Source organism: Talpa occidentalis, unplaced genomic scaffold (assembly GCF_014898055.3).
Source record: "Talpa occidentalis isolate TD23 unplaced genomic scaffold, MPIMG_talOcc4v2.1 talOcc4.2, whole genome shotgun sequence".
In the NCBI taxonomy this organism is placed as follows: domain Eukaryota; kingdom Metazoa; phylum Chordata; class Mammalia; order Eulipotyphla; family Talpidae; genus Talpa; species Talpa occidentalis.
In genome coordinates this window covers 138,740,419-138,760,737 of record NW_023602073.1, presented here as the reverse complement: position 1 = coordinate 138,760,737, position 20,319 = coordinate 138,740,419, and the positions used below count along the sequence as shown (strand labels likewise).

Sequence of the window (20,319 nt, the reverse complement as noted above, 5' to 3'; positions counted from 1 at the left end):
TTAACTTTAGAAATTGAAGCATCCAGGTCATTTTTCAAATTGTAAAGTTTATGTGAAATTTGTTAGAGAAAAAAGATCACACATGGCAATTTGAACATATGCCTCTATGCAAAAAGAGAGGAAGAAAATAGAAAAGAATTTATTACCCAAACTATTCCAAAGAATTACAGACTGAAAATAATCTGAACTTTGATGTTAAGACCGGCTCAAGTTTGGGCCTCATCATCATGATCTGGTTCCTTATTTCTTTTGGGTGCTTTATGACCAGAAAATCATGCTGATCATGACCTGCCGTAGACATGGTTCAGTTATTGGTAGCATTATGGAATCTCTTTATTACAAGCCTCATGAAAGGTCAATGATAAGAGGGTCATGGCAACAGTTACTTAAGGAAACTTATTTGAGGACATACTTGGTTTTCATTTGCAATCAAAGAGCCAAATAGTCAAATATCTCCAGATGCTTCATTTCATTCTCCATCACACATTAGTATTGCTATGGTTCCAGAGTGATAAATCAGAAAGGAAATCAGAAACCACTGTCAACCACGGCTTCAGCTAGAAACTAGAGCTAGAGTCAGCCTCTCTGACCCAGATCTCAGAGATGTGTGATGCTGCCTGGAGGGAGGACCCACACCAAAGGCAACATATACTAGGACAGAAGCTACTGTTTTTAGTTTGGAATAAGAATACACTTAGCTGATTGTTGCTTCATGTTCCTTGTGTTTTCAAAGGAATGGAAACACAGACCTTTAGCACTACACTCCTACTGCAAAAAAAAAAAAAAATCTGTGTGATTTGAAAGAAAGAAGTGATTAAGAATGAAAAAATATTGGGGAAGTGGAAGAAAAAGATTTAGACAATAGAAGGAAAGGGTGGGGGTAAGGGGAGAAGCGGGCTGGGAAGGAAAGAGGGAGAGACCAGGCCAGATAACTCACTTGGCGTTCCCTGCCCCGGGCTTCTTTCTCCGGAAGATGTTGAGGAAGGTGTTGGAGCGGCAGGGCAGCTTGCCATCGCCGACGTGCATGCGCACGACATCAGAGGTGGTGAAGGCACTGCGGACATTCCTCTCGGGCTTGGCAATGATGATGTACATCTTGGGCGTGAACATGCACCCCAGGGCCACCGTTACACTGAGGCTCACTGCAAAGCAGGTAGTGATGATCTTGTAGTTGCTCCCAAAGTAAATGGGCACAAAAGCCAGCCAGATGATGCAGGTGGTGTACATGGTGAAGGCGATGTATTTGGCCTCGTTGAAGTTAGCGGGCACATTGCGGGTCTTGAAGGCATAGTAGGTACAACTCATGATGAGGAGTCCATTGTAGCCCACGGGGGCCACCACGCCCAGGTTGCTGGTATTGCAGATAAGGTAGACCTCCTTGATACTTGGGTAGGACAGAATGGGCATGGGGGGCTCCATGATGATCAGCGTTACCACCAGGGTTAGCTGCACACTAATCAGAATGGAGGCAATGATCACCTGGGCCCAGGCGCTCATGAACCTGGGCTTCCGTGTACAGATCTTCTTCTTGCTGCCTGCCAGGATGCGTGCAATGCGGTTGGTTTTGGTCACCAAAGCAGAGTAGCACATGGCAGAGGAGAGGCCAACCAGGAGGCGCTGGAGGTAGCAGGATGTGGTGGTAGGTTTGGCAATGAGCGTGAAAGGGCACACATAACCAAGGAAGATGCCAGCTAGGATGATGTAGCAGAGCTCGCGGCTGGAGGACTTGACCACTGGGGTGTCTCGGTAAAGTACAAAGATGAGAGTGACAAACAAGGTGACAAGGATGCCCAGGCAGGAAAAGGCAATGGCTATGATGGATTCTATGTTGCTCCACTCGAGATAGCGAACAGGTATAGGTTCACAGCCTGTGATGAGAAAAACCGTCTTAAAATGAATCCAATAGTTCCACTTATCAGTAACAACAGTGCTTACTAGTTACCAAAGGCATAGCTGCATTTATATTTCTTGCGATTCATGTTATTTAAATGTTTTCTAAAAAAATGCCCCACTATCACACAATAAAGAGGTACCACTCTCTTCTCTGGACAATCATGTTCCCAAATTTAATGTCATCATAAGTGTAATGTGATGAAAGTTTAGACTTGAGCCTATGGAATTTTTTCTTCTAACACTGGTATTATAAATGGATGTCACACAGTGGGTGGAACTTGATTTTATATTTTCAGAAGAGAAGGGAAAAGAAGGCAGTTAATTTGGGCTTCTAATAAAGGTTAAGTGTTGATAATAAAATATGTATAAGAAATGACTCAACTTTTTTTTATTTTTATGTTGCTATTGTCTAGCTCATGGACAAGGTTTGTTTTTTTTTTTTTTTTTTGATCAGCAGAGTGCTTTAAACATAAATTTCACTTGATTTTTTAGAAAAATCTTCATTCTCCTGTTTACCAAGAAAAAATCTGTACTTCTTATAGAAAGTCACATTTTAATCCTAAATTTTCTCATTTCCTTGATAAACATCAGAAAGATGATTAAATCATTTTTTAACATTGTGTTACCTGAAATTCACCCATTTAATTGTGTATAATCAGGATGTGGCATCTGACATCCTTCAGGCTGTCAGTCTCCAATAGACATGCCAGGGCTGACTGACATCTCCCCTCACCCATCTCCTGAAAGGACAGGCTGTGTTGTGTCCTTAAATGCTTGGCTTATCTCGTCCTTCGAGATACAGGAAACAAAGTCCAGTTTGAATTTCAGAGAGATACTTTTTTTTCAGTCTCTGTAGACAATTCCTTCATGGGATTTTGTGTTTGGTTAGGGCAGGTATTTCTCCAATTGTGAAAATAAAAATATTTTCATAAATTTAGGAAAAGGTTTCTTGATTGTAGCCAAGGTAAACTGACTTAAGCCTCCCCAAACCCTGTTCAGTCAATCAACAACAGCTCTTCTCAGTGAGCATGTTTTTGCATGCCAACCAATCCGTGTCAGCCTATGCTTTTGATAATCATCCAGTCAGGAACTGACTCCTATTTAATAAGCTAGTGCCAACCCCTCACAAGCACACACTCTTCATTTCAGACAGTGCCCACAATGCACTGAGGACAGTGCCCACAATGTATGCACGCTCTCTCAGGAAATGTTTGTCTGTTTCAAAGTCTCAACTTCTTCTGAAAGAACTTCTTCCTATAGAAAGTCACATTTTAATTCTAAATCTTCTCATTTCCTTGATAAATTTCAGAAAGATGGATAAATACTTAGAAAGGCAGAAAGAAAAAACAATGACGATGGTGAGGGACTTTTGATATGACAAAATCAATAAATTAGAGTATTTAAGAGGAAATCTAGATAAATTAGGAGATACAATACTAAATAACTCCTTTCATTGTCAGAATGAGGCTGCTAAACAAAATTCCGATTCCAATGTAGTAATTGTCAAGGACTTGGTAACCTTTTAAAAGCTAATTTCTTTGCAATCCTCTCTTTTTCTATGCAACTTTACCTGATTTTATAAATGAGCTATTATGTCCTCAGAGTTTTCATTAGAAAATGATACCATACTACATTTTAAATTTCTAGAACACAGTTCTATAAAAGTTGCATTGAAACTCTGGCCCCGAGCCAAATTAAGAGCTATAGTTAAGGATTTTCCTAAATTTCAGAGATACAAACTATTATCTGCAGAATCCAAGATATTTATTAGATAAATATTAGATAATTGTTGTCCTATGCAACAGATAGGTACCAATTAATTCAATTAATTGTTAGCCTCATGGGAGAAAAATGTTTAAAAACATTAGATTAGAAAAGAGAAGATTTAAATAACCCTGTGTGATATGATTTAAAATACAAAAATGTAAAATGCATTAAATAAGGCAATTTCAGAAGCTTTCATTGTAATAAAGATTCAGAATTATAAACTATGTAAATATGGATGATAGTCTTTAGGAAACCTTCAAACAATTCTGGGGTAGACTCAATAGTTGGCATACCCAGAAGTATAGACTCTCTTTCTGTAAATGGGCTCTGACTTGAATTATGGAATCAAACAGAAAAAAACGTTAAAGTGTAAAGTTATGAACTTAGAAAACATTAGCATGTCACTGGTTAAGTCCAGATAGACTTAAAATGTGAGCTAAGTAGATATCAACATAATTATGGATCTTTAAGGAAACCAACTTAGAAAGTCCATTTTAAAATGATTTCAGGGCCTCCCCGGTGGCGCAGTGGTTGAGCGCTGGGTTGCGAAGCTGCCCGCAGCCTCTGCAGCGCCAGTTCGATCCCCGGCTGCTCCCTGGCCACCGGAGGAAGGTCCCGCATGGCGTGCAGACCTCTCCTGCCGCCTGCTGCTCCCCTCAGCAGTGTACTTCTGTCCTTCTGCCTGCTCTGCTCCCCGCGCTGGCTTGAATTCTCTCACCCTCCCGCACTTCTGACTGTACCCAGTGCTTGTATAAATAAAGAAAGAAAGAAATCTTTAAAAATAAATAAATAACTTTAAAAAAATATTAAAAAAATGATTTCAGAGTCTATAGATAAGAAAACTTGCACATACTGCCAAAAGACATGTCACTTAAAAAGCCCTATAACCCACAGTAGCTATCATTCAGGAGGAAACTACTTATTACTGTAACTACTTATTACTTACTAATTTTCCTTTTTACTGAACTGTGGCCTTCTGTGTAGCAGGTCAATTTTCAAAAGAGTAAAACTTCTTTTAAACTAATTGCCTTGTTTAACATGATATAGAATGGTTTTTAAAGTTTTCATATTCTGGAAATTAATAGTACTATTAATTTTTTGATGTACTGATCTTAGGTAAAATGACTTTATCATGGGTTGAGACTTGCAGTAAAAAGGTACCATAAAAGCTAACAATGCAATAAGTACATATTAGAAATATAATAAAAATATTTTAGGCTGATCTTGCTAAACAGACTGCTTTAATTAAAAATCCTTACACAGGGTCTCTTATAAAACAACACATACTTTATTAATAACAACAATTTAATGGATTTGTTCAAGGATTCAATTTTATATACACAAAGCCTGGTCATAAAAAGATTCTTGAAAGAAATGCCAGAATGATTGTGTTGTAAGATCTGTAAGGATAATATTGAACAAAACCAGAATGGCTGTCTGGTAGCACCAGATAAAACATCCAATAGACACTGGATAAAATCCTAATGAAAAAATAAATGAACTTATTCCAGCAGGGAAAAATTAAATATTAATGGGAAAACATTTCCAGGATAGCAGATTTGACCAGTTCATGCTTCAATTGTAATTAAATTGGAAATTTTATAATTGAAATTAATCTGAATAAATGATAAAGGTGAACAGTGAAACAATTTTCAATTTGCAATTGTGTCAATAATTGCAAAAGGACCCTTTAAGCAACTGCAAATGGATTGTATACACTTGTCCCCTGTATGGTTCATGAATATGTGCAAGCTTAAATAGTGTGTTTAATTTTCTGGATGGGTTGAAGCATTCCCTGTTGAAAAGCCAAAATATTCACAATGGCTAAAAATACAATCAGATTTTGTGTTTCTTAGTTAGAAAGTTTCATGTTATCAATCCAGTGAGATGGGCACATTTTCACTAGAATATTGACTTGTGGATTTAAATGATGCACACATGTCTTTCGCAACTCAAACCTTTGGACACATGAGAAGAAACTTTAATATTATTGAATGTTTTATAACCATTCATGATGTTTAACTGAGGTTCTGCAGAGAACCTATAGAGACTGTCCAGAAGTGGAAAGTCCACTGAATTTGGCTGCTACCCCAATTACCTGCGAGCAAACTGGCAACTATGTAATGGTCTCCTGCACAAAATCATCATCAGAAGGTTTTTGAATATGTAGAACCCTTCTTTGTCTACCCTTGCTTATTCACACTTTTCTTCTTTACTGATGTAAAGCTATACGCATCTGAGTTTTTTTTTTTTTTTTTAATGCTCTTCTTACTAGTGATAAGAGCTTGCCCAAGCCTAAGTTTTACCAGAGACAGGCATCACTAACTCAGTAATTCAAGTTCTGATATATCAAGCTACAATTCATAGAAGAGAGTCAATTTAAGAAATAATATAAAGGTATGTTACACGAAATTTGCTCATAATGATCTACTCATACATGCAAAGATTTCACACATTCAAATATTTCAAAGCATTTGGAAGAATTGTAGAACATACACCTATACATGGTTTTATTTAAGGGCAGAAGGTATAGTACAGTAAAATAAAGACAGTGTAGGTAAGCACCAAGAGGGGAAGATATATTCAGGTGCAAGCCCTTTATGGTCCTTAGGATTATAAAGACATCTTTATCTGAGTATTAAACCACCAAGATTTGCACAATGAATACTGGTTCTGAGACAGGTCAGGCAAAAGTTCCCAATTAAGTCTTCTTGTGACCTTCAAGTCATATCACCAAGGCAGATACTCTCATAAACTATACCAGGTAAAATCCATCAGTAAACAAACTCTGGTTGTCATGGTGGAGTTTCAAACTTTAAAATGCATTCTGTGAATCTCAGTGCTCTTAATGTGGTCAGGAGTCAAAGACAGATACTCAGACATGACCATAGATAATCACAGAGTCGTCTAAGTGTAGCTATAAGCTAATCCTGTCTTATAGGATGAAGAAAAATATTTTAAAAATTCCTATGTTACAAGGGGATATAAGTATTCTAATGTTGTAACAGCAGCAGTTTGTCATAATGACACTGTGAAACAATCTACCTACAACAGTACTGATTGTTTTATCCCTTGTGAGGATACTGGATTCTCTTCCCTATGTGTATACCAGGCTCTTCAGTGACAACAGAGAACTATCCAAAACCAAATTAGAGAAAAACAAACTTAATGTGAATTAAGATATAAATAAAGGACACAATTATTCTATTTAAAGTGTCATTTTACTTGGAGTCATTCATAAAACTTGCCATAAAACTTCAGGATTATGAAAGGCTTTATGGAAATGTTTAATGTAATTACATTTTTATCAATTACCTACAAGGTGAAATTCTATTTATTACACAATCTTCAACACACATGTTCCTTCTTTGGTGAAGGATTTTCTCTTTCCAGGGAAAAAATAATTTTTTCATTTGGCATTTTGCACATACCTCCATTGTAGGACTTAATATTATAATTGAGTGTATAAATAAGTGTTACTTCTTTGGATACTCTTCTTTTGGGATAGAGGCCTTGCTTTACTCACCTGCATGTCCCAGTGCCTTAAAAAATGCCTTGCATAAAGTAAGCAATAGTGTATATTGTAAAACTAAGAGTAGGTAGAATCAGCAGTCACAGTAAATATTGAAACAGAGAAAAATGGTTTAAATTAGTTTGTAGTTTATATTTTTAAAATTTAGAAGATCCATCTGAGAATTGAATCCAGTGGCTTCTCTAATAATCAAGTGCATTGACCAAATGAAGTTGGATGAGTTCCTTCTTTCTAATTCTCTCAACAGAACAGACACTTAGCAGGCAGGTATCCTTTCATGGCACCAGGTTAGGAGCCAGAGGGCAGTGTATTTTGAAGGATGGGCTTTGTAGGGAGGGCTAAGTGCCTCAGGGCTTCTGGTTTCCATCTCAGAAATTAATGAATAGGCCTCTGCAGATACTTAAATTTTAGACACATTGAGGTTTGAAAACCAGTTTCCAGCTGGAGAATAAAAAGACGAGTGAAATAAAGTTTGTATCCTCAAATATATTCTGGCCTAATTTCCTTTTCTTCAAAAAAAGGCCCTTGTACTAGGTGATTTCCTAAAGTTTTTTGTGACTCAGTTTATTTTTTCTAACAGGGCTAATATTTCAAAAGGGATTCTCACTTCATACATAATATTGTGACCTTGTTCTACTTACCTAGCCACTTTTGATGTGCTTTGATAAGCCTCACAATTTCTTAATTTTATATTCTTATTCAGAACAAATGAAAAAGTTATTAGTCATTCAGGAAGTTACTCTTTCTGATGATTTTCAACAGCACCCCGCAGGCACACTCAAGAGGGTGAAAAAGCAGTGAACAGGGTTCTGCTCCTAAGTTGCTGATGACCTTGGAAATCCAAGACCTGTTTGGGCCTCAGCTTCCTCTTTTTAACGTGAGAAATCAGAAAGCCCAGCTGAAAAGTTTCCAAGTATCCCTGACTCTTCAAATTTGGCAGAAGTACTTGTGACACTCCTCTCCTGTGTGAGATCCTATTTTGGCCCGTGGGAAACAAAGTTTATCTTCCTGAACTTTGCTCTAGGATCCTCATCAACTCATATAATCTTCCAGATGATTCCCCTAGATTTTACTAGTGAATCATCTCCTTACCTGTTTTTATTGAGCTAACACTAATTTACCACACTGGATAGGTGTTAGGTGGACAGTTTCACACCTCAGCCCCGTATAGGTCTCACCACAGCCACCACCAAAGCTCAGTCAACCCTCATCTCCACCCCACCCACCCCTCCTGCTTTCACTTATTCCTGTACAGCCCTGCTGTGGTACCTGAGTCCTCACACGCCCTTTGAAATTACTCACTGGAACCAAAGCAACAGCTTCCTAACCTCTATTTTTTCATCCGGTCTCACTATACTCCTCCACGCTCCCACCAGGGAGAATCTTTCTGGGATATCAGGGTGCTGTCCACCACTTTATTTTTTTTTTTAATTTATTTAATTTATTTATTTATGCATAAAAGAACTGGGGTGTAGGCCAGAGGTGCGAGGGGTGGGGGCGGAGTGAGAGGATTCACCAGAGACAGAGTGGGGAGCAGAACAGGCAGATGTACTGAAATACACTGCAGAGGGGAGCAGCGGGTGAGACAGGAGAGGTCTGCTGCACCATGTGGGTCAACTTCCTGGTGGAGGATCGAACTCACGCTACAGTGGCCTACGATAGCTTGATAGTGCTGAGACTTTACCCCTGCACCACCAGGGAAGCCCTGCCCACTACCTTAAATCCTTCATTGGGCTGCCTGTGCTTGTACCTGACGGGCAAGCACTTGAGAAAAGATCATGCAAATGCTGTTTACTATCCACTGCCAGTCCACTCACCAAGTCCCACTCTGACCGCTGCTCCACCAGGTCCTCTGGCCACCAACCAGCCCCACCAACATGTTCCCATGTTTACAGGCTATGTGTTTCCCATGTTCTACGTTCTCTCTGGAATTTCTTTCATCCTCTCGTCTGCCTAACAAACCTTACAGCACTTATAAATACTTCCTTAGTATGAGTAATTATTTCATGTCATTTTTTCACGATTCTTCCTTAGTATATTTTAAGCAAAATAAAACTGGGACAGTGTTTCATTTATCTTTGTACCTTTAGGGCCTGTGCGAGTGCCTTACACACAGCTGGTGAAGAAACACAAATATAAACTCAGGTGACTAGAAATATATTCAAAAGAAAAAAACAGAAAAGGCTGGTATGTACCAGAATACCCTTTGATACATGTTTTTATTTAGGCTTAAAGGAATTTTCCTTTCACTATAGATTATGGAGAACTTATAAGAGGTTTATGAGTATACTTTGACATGAGCATTAAAAAACACACACTATAAACAATTTTTGTCACTCACATTTTAAATGCTTGACACATTGCAAAGGCTAATAGCCAGGCACCAGGTGATACATGAGGCAGCACCTACCTGTCAGGTCTGCATTGGGCCACCAGCCCAAGTCACACGCTTTGCAGGTGAACTCATCTTGCACGAATTCGTTCTCTTTGCAGGCCGTGCAAATCCAGCAGCAGCTCACTTCTCCTTTTCGTATCACCTGCAACATGAGGATGGTTCACATGCCTTGAAGACCATCTCTCCAGAAAGATTTCTATTTTATAGAGGGCTTATTTTCATACTATGATGCATTTTCATACTTTTTAAAATGTCATATATACCGAGGAAGGAACCTTAAATACATGAATTGGAATCTACATGATTTTCTCAGAGTTCAGATGTGAATTTCAATTCATTCCACTTTCAAGAGTAATTTATTTGATGGAGGGAACAGACTATATTATTTTTCAGAGTTAAGAAAAGAAAACCATTTTAACTGTATTCTTCTTTATATTAATATACCTTAATTATTCTCAAAAAGTAAAAACATTTTTCTCTGAAAGATTAAGTAATGTTTCACCCAAAACAGTCCTAGATAATAAAACAGAGGAAATTATGGAATTATTCATGAAAACAGAGGAATTATGGAATTTTTGCTAAAGTTATGAAAGCCTAAGAAATTTTATTTGCATACTGACAGAATGATGGCTAAGAAAGTATAATCCTGCTCTAGCCCTAAGACTTACTCTAGAAAATTCAAACAATCACATAAATTCTTGGGAGAAATAGCACTAGTCCAGAATTACTGAAGAGCTTATTATTTGAGCAGTTCAAACTTTCTCCCATTTTCAATTTGTCTGGTAAACACTTTTTCACTGACACAACACAAAAATAAACATCAACACACATTGAATTCAAAGTGAGTTTCTTATAAACAGCACATAATTACATCTTGCTTTAATCTCTAGTTTGACAATTTCTCCCTCTTATTGAAGTGTTTTGTGCATTCACATGTACTATAATCACTGGTGTGGTTGGATATGAATCAATCATTTATTTTTTTTTCTGTCCCATCTGTTCTTTGTTTCTTTTTCCCTTTTATTTGGCCTTCTTTTGGATTAATTGAGAAAGTCTTAGATTCCATTTTAACGCCGGCATACTGGCTAAACCTTGGATTTGTTTCAGTGTTTGCTGTGGGGTTGACAGTATGCACCATTAACTTACCCACATTACATTCAAGTAAGTTGACACAACCACACATATAATATCAGACCCAACGGCAATGCTCTTACATTTCTCCCACCCATCAGTGTGGTTACTTTAATACAGTTTATTTACACATATTTTATACCCTTTTACAATACATTATGGTGTTTGCTCTAAATAATAATCTTTGAAATAAAAAAAACATTAGTGTGTGTGTATAAAATGGACCACTGGTGTACAATGTTCATTTGTTTAAAAGCACAACTTCACACCTCAGGAAATGTCTATACCATGCCTCTCCCACCACCAATGTTCTAGTTATCTTCCGCTATTCCCTATCTGGCCCCATTGCTTCCCTCTGCTAATGAACAATTTGATGTCAGGGTCTAAGGTTTTGTTTTTGTTTTGTTCATTTGCTTTGTTTATTTATATTATTTATATGTGTGAAATCATGTGCATTTCTTTTTCTCCTTCTGATTTATTTTGCTTAGCATAATCACCTCACAGTCGATCCATATTGTAGGAAATGGTGAGATTTTATCTTTTTTTTTTTTTTTTAAGATATAGCCGAGTACTCTTCCAATGTACATATATATCTATCACCTCCTTCCTTAGGTGGTCATTCCTCAGGGGACACTAGGGTGTTGTCATGTCTTAATTATTTTGAATAAGCTTACAATGGACATAAGTGGGCACATAGTTTTGAATTAGTGTTCTCATATTCTTCAACTAGATACCTATAAGTGAAAATGCTGGATCATGTGGTAGATCTATTTTTAATTTTTTGAAGAGCATCCATGCTGTTTTACATATTGATGACACCAATTTACATTCCCACCAGCAGTGGGAATGTAGGGTTCTTTTTTTCTCTACACACTGGTCACCATTTCTTGTTCTTGGCTTTTTTTTTTTTTTTTGTCTAGGCCATTCTTTCAGTTATGAGGTGATAGCTCCTTGATGTTTTGATTTCCATTTCCCTGATAAGTGATGAGGATCACTTTTTCATGTGCCTGTTGGTTAGTTGTCTTTGGAAAAGCATCTGTTCACATTTTTTGTCCATTTTTGGATTGGACTGCTTGGTTATGGTTGTTGATTTAGATGAGTTCTTCATTGTGTATTTGGGGTATTTATCCATTGTTCCATCTGTTAATTAGTTGTGACTATCTTCTCGAAATTTGTAGGCTGCCTTTTTGTAATTTCTGTGGTGGTTTCTTTCACTCTAAGAAGATTTTTAGTTTGATGTAGCTTAATTTTGTTTTTGCTTTTGTTTCCCTTACTGCTAGAATTGAATCCTCGAAGTTGTCTCTAAGACTGATGTCCAAGGACTTACGGCTAACATTTTCTTCTGAGTATTTTATAGTTCTTGTTAGAAAATTAAAAACTAATCTATTTTGAATTAAAATTTTGCACATAATTTCTGGTGCTTTAATTACTTTGGATAGACCCAAATGTCTGCTTGATGTAATTAGTTTTCTTTTTCCTGGAGAACTTTTTGTTTTTTTACTAATACTATAGTGGTGACCTGAAAATTATGACTTCTTTCAGCTTTTATTTACTCAAAAGTTTATTTTGACATAATTTTTGAAAAAAGTTTTCACTTGGTATGGGAGTTTAAGTTGAAAGTTTGAAATTTATTTCTTTCGGTAATATATGCCTTTCTAGTGTCCTTGGGAATAAAATTCTACGTTGATTTTTTTCTTTGAACACTTTAAAAATGTTATTCCTTTCTTGTCTCACATATGGTTTCTGATGAAAAGTCTGCTGCAATTCTCACTTTGTTCCTCTGCTCTTTGTTCCTATATATGCAACAGACCTTTTTTCTATAGCAGATATTAAGAATTTTTTTTATCGGAGTTCTTTTTAAACAATTTAAGTATAATGTGTTCTTCATGTTAATCTTCCTTGGGAATTGTTGAACTTTATGGATTTGGGGTTACATTGTATTACATCTGAAATTTTTTAGGCATTATTTCTTAATTACTTTTTCTGACCCAAGTACAATTGGGTCTCCAATTGGACTTATTTTTTTTTTAATATTTATTTATTTATGCATAGAACTGGGGTATAGGCCAGAGGTAAGGTGGGTGAGAGAATTCACCAGAGACAGAGTGGGGAACAGAACCGGTGGATTTACTGAAATACACTGCTGAGGGGAGCAGTAGTGAGAAAGGAGAGGTCTGTTGTACCATATCTGGGTTAGCTCCCTGGCTGGGGATCGAACTCAGGCTGTATTGGTGATAGTCCTGAGACTTAACCTCTATGCCACCAGGGAGATCCCCTTCCAATAATTACAATCTTGGTGGTACTCTGCATGTCACTGAGAGTTCATTCATTTCTTTAAGTGTTTCTTCCCTCTATGTGCCTCGTTTGCTATTTTATATAGCAGCATTTTTAAGTTTACTGATCTGTAACGTCTGATATACTATTAGTCACGTCATTAAAATATTCTCTCATATATTTTCTATTGCAGTATATAAGTTCCATTTTGTTACTTTTTCATATCACCTTTTGTCTTCTCATGATATTCATGTTTTCTTTTAAATTCTCTAGTATGTCTTAATAGTAGCTATTTTAATATTCTTGGCTGTTAATTCTATCATTGGTATGATTTCTGGGTCTATTTCTATTGTCTGATTTTTCTTTCGCAATGTGTCACATTTTCTTACTTTGTCACATATCTAAAAATTTTGACTAGATGTTGGACATTGTGTATAGAAGTTAGAGAATGCTGCTTTTTTCTTTTCTGGAGGAAGTAATTACCTTTGTTCTTGCAGTCAGTTAAGCTACTTTTGATTCAGTTTGTTATTAACCTTTTAGCGCAAGTCTAGAAAAATATCTACTTTAGGAATAGTTGAGCCTCATTAGTAAAATGTGACCCTTCTGGAGTCTCTACTTAATTCCATATCTAATCAATAAAATATTCCCACTGTGACATGTGGAAACTGGGGCAATTCCAGTGTAAGCTCTGGGGATCCAGCTCTCTAGCAATTGTTCTTTACCTGGACTTTTAGGATCTCTACCCTACTCACGTGCAGGCTGATAGTCAGGTTTTGGAGGGAATGAGCATGCTGACTTACAATCTTCTTCTGCATAGACTGCTCATCTTATCTTGTATTATAAATTTTAGCTACATTGGCCTCCTAAACTAATTTTTATCTTTTTAAATTAGCAAAATGGCTAAGCTCTGTTTGAATTCTTTCTCACTGAACAATAATCAGGAAATTACCTCCAGGAAAGTCTCAGTGATTTTAGGGTTTACTTGTTTGTTTCCCTCCACTTTCCTGGAAGCACGGTTATGTCCCATTTTCTAGTGTCTGTACACAGTTATTTCATATACTGTGTCAAGTTCTCTGTTTACAGCAGAAGGCACAGCCTGTATCCTGTTAGTCCCTCATGGCAGAAAGCAGAAGTCCCTCCCTAACACATTAAAAATTATCAAATGCTTCCATATGTAAAATAAGAAATTAAACTGTAAATATTGTCATATTTTAAAATCATACAAACTTCAGCCTTCATGAAAATAAAATCTCACAGCTCAGCTTGGAATTCATATCACTTTTTTAGAATTACATAAAAAATATCAAATGACAGCATAGTTTCAGAAAATGTAAAAGGTTTTCTTTTCTTCTTTTACTTTCCAATAACTTGTGAAAGTAGAATCAAATGAAATCTTTTTTTTTTTTTTAGATTTATTTATTTATTTATACAAGCATATATCCCGCTGGTATAATTTGGGAGCCAATTTATAATCAAAGGCTTTCTTTTTTTTTTTTAAGATTTATTTATTTATTTATACAAGCACTGGGTTTAGTCAGAAGCACGGGAGGGTGAGAGAATTCACCAGAGCCAGAGTGGGGAAGAGAACAGGCAGATTGACAAAACACACTGCTGAGGGGAGCAGCGGGCTCGGCAGGAGAGGTCTGTCGTGCCATGTGGGACCCTCACCGGCAGCTGGGGATCGAACCAGAGCTGCAGAGGCTGCAGGCAGCTTAGCAGCCCAGCGCTCAACCTCTGCGCCACCAGGGGAAGCCCTCAAATGAAATCTTTTTTGCAAAATTTGCACCTATCCTTAGACTAAACATGAGAAATTAACATTCTGAATAACAAATTTTTCTAAGTTATATAAGAAAAATTGAATAAATACTACTTTCTTATTTAAATTAGTATAGAAGGATTTTAAGAGTCATCACAAAATACTATATATCTCTTCCATAAACTTTCTTTTTCTCTTACTTTAAAATTACCACTACCAGTTAGACAAATTCAGAAGATGATGATGCTAGATAAATTTATTTATGCAGGGTGACTGGGGGAGTTAGATCCTTTGAGCAACTGGCATATGGTTAGTGTTTAAAATTAACTTTTGGGGGCTCCCGGTGGCGCAGTGGTTGAGCACTGGGTTGTGAACCTGCCCGCAGCCTCTGCAGCGGCAGTTGGATCTCTGGCCGCCAGGTGAGGGCTCCACATGGCGCGCAGACCTCTCCTGCTGCCCGCTGCTCCCCTTAGCAGAGTACTTCGTCAGTCTGCCTGCTCTGCACTCTGCTCTGACTCTGGTGAATTCTCTCACCCTCCCCTGCTTCTGACTATACCCAGTACTTGTATAAATAAATAAATAATTTTTTTTTTTTTTAAAAAAGAAAATTAACTTTTGAATGACTGAATAAATGAGTGAATAACTGATTAGCTTCCACCTTTAGTAAGTAATAGATTATAATCGCTGAAAAAGTTTTCATTACTACCTAGCCAATCACCAAGTATGTATACTTTTACCATCCAATTTCTGTAACATGGGATTTGTCATTTTTATCTTATAGTGACCCCTCTAGAATCAGATTTTTATCTCTTTATGCCTGAATTCTGGTTTCTATCTCCAAATCACATACTAGGTCTCTAATTTCTCCTCATTTCTGAGTAACATACACTCAGCTGCTAAGGTCATCTGAAGGATGTGTGGCTCCTTGGGAGAAAGGGCCTTACTATTCAGATCATACTCCTCAAGGTACAGATGTGTGCCCAGCACATGCCCCTGTGTATCCAGTGAATGAGAGTTGAATCGAATCTTTTTCAAAGACATACTTAGGCCACTCACGGAACTTTAATGCCTCCTTATTCCAATAGCCTTTAGTTCTAGGGAGACATTTCAAATAAGGCAGATACATTATCCACTTTGGTTTTCACCTGACTTTCTTTCACAAGGAATATCCTAGCCGCTGTGTGGCGATTAGAGAGTAAGGAGAAGAAAGAGAATGTGTGAGTATGCATATGTGTGAGTTGGGTGTGTGTGTTGCTTTGAATATAACATGGAGCCATTTGTTAAATAAATATTATTTCATGGAAGAAGGCATATTGCCTATCACCTTCCATTTTGAATACGTCTTTATCATTCCATCTATCAAGATCGGTGGATCAGACGCAATGTTACATGCTCCAGCCAATGTTTCTGGAACAGCGAGCCCTGAGAAACTTCATTTTGTTTGGTGCTCTCTAATAATTAAAATGTAGTTTGTATTTTGTTGCCACAAGTTAGCTATTGTCCTCTGGTTGCTTCACATATGTAAGGAAGATATGTTTCATTCAGACACAGGGTTTTTAATAAATCCCAGCCATCTTTCCTAATATATATCTCAGCTCACCAACATGACAAATACTTTTGATCATTTCGCTATTTTTTCATACTAACTGCTATTTCTTTTGCATGAAGTGTGCAATCCATAGCTGAATACAATTTTGTTTCATTTTTGTCAGACACTTTTTATGACAGCTCTGGGTCAGGATGGAAGTGTTAATATCTCATGGAGACTGTCCTTGAAGGACCAAGGCTTCCGAAGGCTCGGGGCCTATTTTGTTTCTTTTTACATCCTGTGTACATAGTGTTATGTTTATTGTCAGCGAGACTAGGTGACCTGCTGAGACACACAATCAGCAACTCGGTGACACAGACTCTGTGGGAGTCGTAAAGTGTTTATGCCATAGGACATCGAGTGTTCATGTTGTGACTAAGTTTCTGAAGTAACCTGAAAGGGAGTTTTTAAATTAAGGATTTATTTAGAAAAAGGATGGAAGAAAGTAAACAGCATCAAGAGAAGATAATGAAGGAAAATAGTTATGAATCAAAGGAAATAGAAAATTTCTTCAGAAGCAAAATACCTAAAAGACAAAATAGAATAAAGAAATTAGGTCTACTCTTGTTTGAATTACAGGAGTATCCGCTAGCTCTCTCCTCTTGTGTCCCTACAACACCCTACCTGGGGACTTAGGCAACACTGTATATTAATTGCTGATTTGTTTTTATGCCAGAGACACTACACATTCCTCAAATGAAGGGGCCCTGATTAACTTTTCTTTGATTCACAGTGCTAGTGTAGTTCTTGGCACTATGAATTACTTAATAATGTATATGGAAAACAGAGGAAAATAATATAGACTAAACAGGAGAAATGAAAAAAAGAATGGAGGGCCTTCCTGGTGGTGCAGCGGTTGAGCGCTGGGTTGCAGAGCTGCCCGCAGCCTCTGCAGCGCTGGTTCGATCCCCGGCTGCTCCCTGGACCCCGGAGGAGGGTCCCACATGGCACGCAGACCTCTCCTGCCACCCGCTGCCCCCCTCAGCTGTGTACTTTGGTCCTTCTGCCTGCTCTGCTCCCCGCTCTGGCTCTGGTGAATTCTCTCACCCTCCCGCGCTTCTGACTGTACCCAGTGCTCGTATACATAAATAAATAAATCTTAAAAAAAAAAAAAAGAAAAAGAGAATGGAAAGTAAGAGGGAATATATAATAAAGTAAGAGGGAATATATAATAAAATTAGATAGGACTATCAAATGATCACAGTGGACATACATTGATTGAAACAGGCTATTTAATTCTCTACGGTACGCTGCAGGGAATTCCAGGAACCTTTACAACCAATCCTTGGGGCAAAGTTAATCTTGCATTTTGTAGATGAGGAAATAGCTATAGAAGGGATCTGTGTGCGCCTAGTGCAAATCCAGTCATTTCCAGTTATTTCCAAGAGCTAGATTATAACAGTGGCTACCACAGTGATGCCAGTTTATGCTGAGAACCAAAATTATACATAAGAGCTTGTCAGATAGATAGTCAATGAACCATCCTTTGTTTTGTGGCCCAGGGCACCAGATAAGATGCTGTGCATAGGGAGAAATAAATGACAGGATATGAACATTGAAGGTAAGACGCCAATAATGGAACGTCATATGATAAGTATACTGCCCAAAGAGGATCGAATAAATGCTTATGCAATGCATAGTCACTCAGTTATTCATCCATCCATCCATCCATTCATTCACAACATGCATTTGGGGTGCTTCAATGAGTCATGATGTCAAGGCTAGAAATAATCAGTGAACGATATCCCCAGCATTGAGGAGATGCTATTCTAAATTAGGGCTTTGAGAAAACTAAAGCAAGGAAGAGAAATAGGGTGCAGGGTAGGGACAATTATCCCTACCAGGGTAGGTGAGTGTGAGCATCTAACTTGAGAATGAGCACCATTTAGAGCCTGGCTCACTTGCCCCATCCTGGGCCCACTCCTGAAAGGGGCACCTGCAATGGGGAATTGCACCCTTGCATGTGGGGGTCAGGCAAGGACTCACTAAGACATTTGTCACTTGTTTTTGCTTGTAATAAAATTTTATTGATTTGCCATTTGTTTATGTAACTCTATTATTTGGGGAGTACGGCCTCACAAAAGGCACAGTCATTTGAATGAATACTTGAGGGAGAGCAGGGGTAGGAAGCCCTGAATAGAGCTGGTGGAAGTGTTCCCCAGAAGTGTTCCAGGGAAAAGCTAGAACAGAGACCTGGTAGTAAGTTCTCCCTCAATTTTTCTGTAGGTATGTTGTACTTTAATAAATGTTAACTTAAAGGAAGTGGGTCCTCCTTCTTCTATTGCCACCTCCAAGATGGCACAGCCCTACTGTGCTCCTGCTCTGCCCATACCCTGTGTCTCATTAACTGCTCCACCTGTACCCATCTAAAAGTGGCAGACAGACAAGGTTCAAAGCTAAGGTAACCACCAGATAGTTCAGCAACTAAGAAAGCAGCATAGATAATTGTCAAAGCACAAAAGACTATGATGTAAACTGACTGGATAAATTAAGGATATTTCTATATAATTTCTCATTATTACCAGTGCTTAAAAAGTTTCTTCCCCATTCAGAGAGAGTACTGTAATTTATTTTCATATGCATTGAAGATATAATTTTTTTTAAAAATTCGCCAATGTTTTCAGTAGCAAGAGCAGATCACATTGTCATGCAATCACATGCATCCCAAATAAGGAGTTTTTGATATTCCAGTGGAACATTTATATTCAGAACCTATTCTTTAGTGGATTGAGAAAATATTACATTTTGGGGGAACTATATCATTGTTTTTCTGGTCGCCAGAATAATGGTTACATTAAGTTTGTACAATTTAAATAGTCATATGCTTTGACTGACAAAAGAGGAGACTGAGGTATAGAGACCGTATGGTGAATGATATTATTAGCTGACGTTATGGCCACACAAAAATTATCTTTGTTCTAGAAAACTATTTGTACCTCACTTTCATAAAGTTCAGGAAAAAATGAGAGAGGAAAAGAGGAAGTGAAGGAGAGAGATAGAGGGAAGAAAAAAAATAGTAATGGATTTACAATTGTTGCATGTAGTTGGTAGATAATATATGGATGATCACTGTACTAGGCTTGAATGTTTTATCTTTGACAATGAGAAAAAAGGAAGTTTTTCTTATCTAGATCAAAATTATGAGAACAAGGGAAAGTTTAACCAGAATTAAAATACTCATGACAGATGTGGGAAGAATCCAAAGATGATCCACAGGAAGTCAGGAAGAGATGATTTTTTAAAGACTCTCATAAAGCTCCAGCCTGGTGGGGGTAGGTGGGCTGCATGGTAGGGACAGGTCACAGCATATCTGTGCAAGCCACAGATAATGATTATCATCACTGAGTAATGATTGCATATTGGGAAAATTTGCTTGAGGTTATTTCAGCCAAAAACAATTCTCCTGACACTAAATTCAAGATAAAAATTCCTCCCTGAACTGCCATGGAGGGAAGGAAGCCAACCCAAGCAATTTAGAAGCATATGCAATAGGAGAGAACAAAATAATGTCCAAATTCTATGATCTAACATAAAATAATAAGAATAAAGATATAACTACATATAGCTGACTTTGATTCTTAACTTGGGGCAATTGCAGATAGGAATATTGAGTATAAAATGATCCACCCAGCAGGACCCACAATGTGATCCAGAAGAAAATCAGCAGATAAGCTACTCAGATTCAAGGTGAGAGTTAAGAGTGGGCAGGGAGGAATCATCTATCTACTTCCCACTCCATTTTCCCTTCTTGTAGTGTCACTTATTTCCCAAACCTCAGGAGATCAAAGGGCAATATCTCACCAGATGGTAGTTTTTACAAGGAAATGGTGCTTTTGTATATATTTGGCTATTTTATACTCTGATGAAAATTTTACAATTTCCATAATTGCAAAACAAATGGAATGATAACACTTTTCAAAGTTTATCTGATTCATACAATACAGTGTTGCATAATCTATTACATTATTGAAGTTGTTTTCCTC

General features: G+C 37.6%; 1 protein-coding gene across 2 annotated transcripts in view; it reads right to left on the bottom strand.

Moving 5' to 3' along the window:
• GRM1 (glutamate metabotropic receptor 1) overlaps positions 1 to 20,319 on the bottom strand; it is a 406,389-nt gene that overhangs the window by 32,766 nt on the left and 353,304 nt on the right. For both annotated transcript variants that reach the window (XM_054697906.1, XM_037520535.2), the window contains 2 exons: positions 9,603 to 9,729; positions 938 to 1,868 (listed from right to left, as the gene is read on the bottom strand). In XM_054697906.1, the coding sequence (XP_054553881.1) occupies positions 938 to 1,868; positions 9,603 to 9,729 (1,058 nt within the window). The remainder of the gene's footprint in view (positions 1 to 937; positions 1,869 to 9,602; positions 9,730 to 20,319) is intronic.